Below are 4,156 nucleotides of genomic sequence, written 5' to 3'. Positions count from 1 at the left end.
TCTGAGCCGTTAGCCTCCCACTCCGAGCCATTAGCCTCCCACTCTGACCCGTTAGCCTCCCACTCTGACCCGTTAGCGTCCCACTCCGAGCCATTAGCCTCCCACTCCGAGCAGTTAGCCTCCTACTCTGAGCTGTTAGCCTCCTACTCTGTAAGTTATAGAGAAGGCAGGAATTGTCTTATGTAACCCCTCAACCACCTAGCCAGAAACCTAGGGGAAGCACTGATATTAAAAAGTGTTCCTGTTTGTTAACTTGAGTTTTGTCTCTTCCTCTTTGTTTCTCTTGTTCAGACTCCACCACCTTTTTCAAAGTGAGGACTCCTCCACCACGTCTCTCAGCCATAACCAAAACTCTTAACGGCAGCACGATGGTTGTCCTCCTCGAGGCGGTCGGCTCATGCGAACACTTCCACGATCAGCCAATCACGTTTACTCGCTATTGTTTACATCACACAGTAAAGGTATGGATACTCAGCCAATCCAACTCTCTAGCTCACCGTCTTCCCCATACCAGCTGCAGCTTGGACGAGCGTTTTGAAATAGAATGACTAGACTGGTTCTTCTCACACAAAAGCATTTCAGATGACGTAAAAAAACAATGTGAGCACTACTAGCACTGAAAATCAGGTGATTATATGTTCAACGGACACTGCTGTGATTCAAAGCGTCAAGTAGCCGGTTCTGTGTATTGATTCAGGTACTTTTATGCAAATTCAGTCAAACGTTTTTTACACCAATCTAGTTATTCTATATGTCCATGAATTTGCTGTGATTCTATTGTACCAGCAGGGGAATCGCTTCACAGGAGAAGTAGCTGATTGTCACTTTTGGCATCATCTTGGTTCCTGTTTTTTTTTTTTTATTATTATTATTATTATTATTATTTGATGGTATTCAGGTAAACTCTGACATTTGTAACTCCTGTCTGTAAACTCTTTGAGGTGCTATTCCAATCTTATTTATTCTCAATAGATACTAAAAAAGTTTTACCAGCCTAGAAGTACACCACATTGGCCTTGTGAACTGTATTTAGAGGTAATTAGATGAAGAAAACACACATAAATGAGGTTTTTATGTAAGTATTACAATGTGAATTTAAAAAAATGTCTCAGTTTCTCTAAAATACGGGTTTACTGGAGGACTAATATGGTTTCATTCTTTGTTGGAAGTCAAAACGGGCAAAAAGATTTTGAACACTTTTTCACAAGTTCAGCAAAACAATGATTTGTAAGATACATCGCGTAAAAACTAACCTACGGTAATGTATTTTATTTTTAAGCGAGAGTGGGAAAACAGTCCCCATTGGTTGCAATGTTTCTGTTTGAATGTTAAAGAAAAGAATAAATTGTAAATTGTGGATGGATTTATGAAATACACACAGTGGTGTGCACAGACGAGGCAGAGAAACTGAAGTTGTGTTCGTATCACTGTAGCAAAAATACACTCGATCAAAAGTGGTTTGCAAGAACCAGTGAGGCCAAACCGACGAGCTGCATCCGTCCAGCTGAAGCTCTGTTCACTGCACTGCCATGAGCTGTAGTACATACTGTATGAAAACGAAGAGCTTGTAAATTTAAACAACCAAAATAAAAGTCCCAACATATCAGGATTGACCAACAGATGCAGATAAGCCTAAATCTGACCTGGCTGTTCATTTCTGGGATCGCCCTTGCATTTTAAAGTCAATAATTTAGTTAAAATATAGCATAAACTTAAATGAGAGAGTATTTTTTAAATGTAAATCTTGTATTTTAAAATTAATTTTACCTTTCTGCCATTATGAGCACTATTACCCAAACAAAAGAGCTGTGATAATCACATATATGCATCAGCTAATTATTAAAATGTGTCAAGTATTATCAGCTAAATGTATTTTTAATGCATATCTTTAAATTTAAGGCATTACAATCAGTAACAAAACATCCCCTACGGAAGAGTTTTCAAAATAAAATAGCTGAATCCAACTGCCGATCAAAATAAATGAAAACAGAAATCAGCAAATCACAATATTGTGCAGCTATAGTTTTCTTCGGTTTGTTTTGTGTCAAAAAGGGCAAAATTAAGCAACACCAGAGCTGCAAGGTACCGCTCGGTCATTATAAATGCATTGTTGACCAACAGGCTTTATAAAAATTATTAATTGTGTATAAAAAGGTTTAAATCCTGCAGGACATTTTACAGTGTATACTCAACTTGTTGCTGTTTTTAAACCACGGAGCGGTGAAACTGTTTCCGTAGGATCTCAGTGTTTTCTATATTGGTACAAAGACTTGTGCACAGAAACTTTTCATTATTCTCTATATTGTACTTTTTTCAAATAGAGCTGTTTTTAAACTGGAACGCAGGTTTGCCGCCACTGTAAGCCCACAATTATAACACGTTCTCCAGTCTGTGCACACCATTTAATGTACATACTGTATGTTTTCAGGTCGTTTAGTTCTCTATCAAAAATCTCATTTGTTGACATTATTTGTTTTTTTGTCATTGGTATATTCTAATACCCGTTGGTTTCACTCTAGTCTAAAATACTGCAAAGGGGAATTTCTTCCCTCTTTTATACCTCTTTTTGTTGTCAGTTTCAGTTTTTTTTTTTAAATCATTGCAAAAATGCGAAATTGTAAATGGTGACATTATTTATACTGTAAATGGTCGTTTGCTTATATATTTATTGCGTATCAAAGGATGCTTCACTTGATAAGGGGCTACAAGGTATTTTAAAAGTGTAGTATGATCGCAGTTTGTGGATAGGGGACGTGCAATCGGGGAGGGGGCAGTTTAATACTCATGGTGCTAGGCCCCTACTTGCCTCATTGCCCCCTCATCGAACAGCGTTTATTGATGTATGGACACAACTCAAACCAATCATCTGGTGCTTAGAAACCATTTCAACAGTTTACTGCTAACAGAAATGGAACGATGTCCTTGTACTGTATCAAATCAATACAAGATTTTGTAACGTTTTTTTTCTTTACCATTGTATAAAACTCATAATCTCGTGTGGCATTAGTGGTTTTATGAGCATTAGCTGTAGTTGTAACTCTTGACACTTTTGCAGAGACTTCTAGGGATGTGACTTTTATTGGCGTTAAGGTTTCTGGTGTCTTGTCCTCATTAGTACTATTTGGAGGATGTGATGATGCTCTTTGTTTTTTCTCTCCCCCCCCCCCTCCGTCGTCACTTGTTTGATTTATGCTGCACATATTGTTTTCCAAAAAGAACTCGCATAGAAGAAACCTGAGCCAGACCTGTCTTAAATCCCTCTGTGATTTTTTTTTTCTGTGACATACTGTATTGTTGTTCAAGAAAATAAAATGTTTTGATAATCTATTTAATGGTGATGTGTGTGACTTTCTTCTTTGTGCTTCTACCAGATGACGACGGTTTCACCACTGGGTGGTACTCAATCAGAAAAGCTTTTTTTTTTATCTTTACATTTACAAAAAATATATTAAGACAGATTTGTATGCTATATATCACTTGAACCAAGAGTTATGGGCGCATAAGAAACCAAATTCAGAATTAAATTAATTGATTGAATTAAAGTCAAAGTTTCTTTATTTGTCATTCACATCACATGTGGTACATGAGGTGGAAGGAAACTGTACACAGGGTCGCAGTTACATCCAACAAAAGTATACATTGTAAAGAAAAAACAATAGATCTAAGATATGAACTAAGAATTATGCTAAACTAAGAATATACTAAACACTAATTGTACAAAAACAATATGCCGAACAACAGCAGCACGAACATGAGGCTCTGTGAGCAGATGAGTATGAATGAACACAGCAGCATGAAATAAATCAGCAGCGTAAGAGAGGTAGGTGTGTTTGTTCCATCTGAAGTCCACGACCATCTCGTTTGTCTTTTTCATGTATGTTTTATTGTATGTATGTTTTATTTATTCATTTCATCCAAACAACAAATATAATACAATTTAAATAAAAGAAAAAAGATATACAATCACAGAAATAAAATGAAAGGCAGCAGAAGAAGAATAAGTTCTTATAATATCTGCCCCTTGTCCCCAAAATATATTCCAAACAAAATTACTAAACAAAAGCAAGATGAATTAATAAAAAAAATAATAAAAACTTTGCTAAAATATAAGATCAACTGTAAACTATTTTTCATATTGATGTGAAGGTTGTTCTTC

At 36.3% G+C, this 4,156-nt stretch overlaps 1 protein-coding gene across 1 annotated transcript in view; it reads left to right on the top strand.

Moving 5' to 3' along the window:
• The window catches only part of kdm6bb (lysine (K)-specific demethylase 6B, b), a 38,057-nt gene extending 34,762 nt beyond the window's left edge, over positions 1-3,295 (top strand). The window contains exon 21 of the mRNA XM_037688051.1: positions 292-3,295. Within this exon, the coding sequence (XP_037543979.1) occupies positions 292-315 (24 nt within the window). The 3' untranslated portion in view covers positions 316-3,295. The remainder of the gene's footprint in view (positions 1-291) is intronic.
• Positions 3,296-4,156: the final 861 nt, after the last annotated feature.

Source organism: Nematolebias whitei, chromosome 14, assembly GCF_014905685.2.
Source record: "Nematolebias whitei isolate Nwh7 chromosome 14, NemWhi1, whole genome shotgun sequence".
Taxonomy (NCBI): domain Eukaryota; kingdom Metazoa; phylum Chordata; class Actinopteri; order Cyprinodontiformes; family Rivulidae; genus Nematolebias; species Nematolebias whitei.
This window is presented reverse-complemented; position numbering and strand designations above follow the sequence as displayed.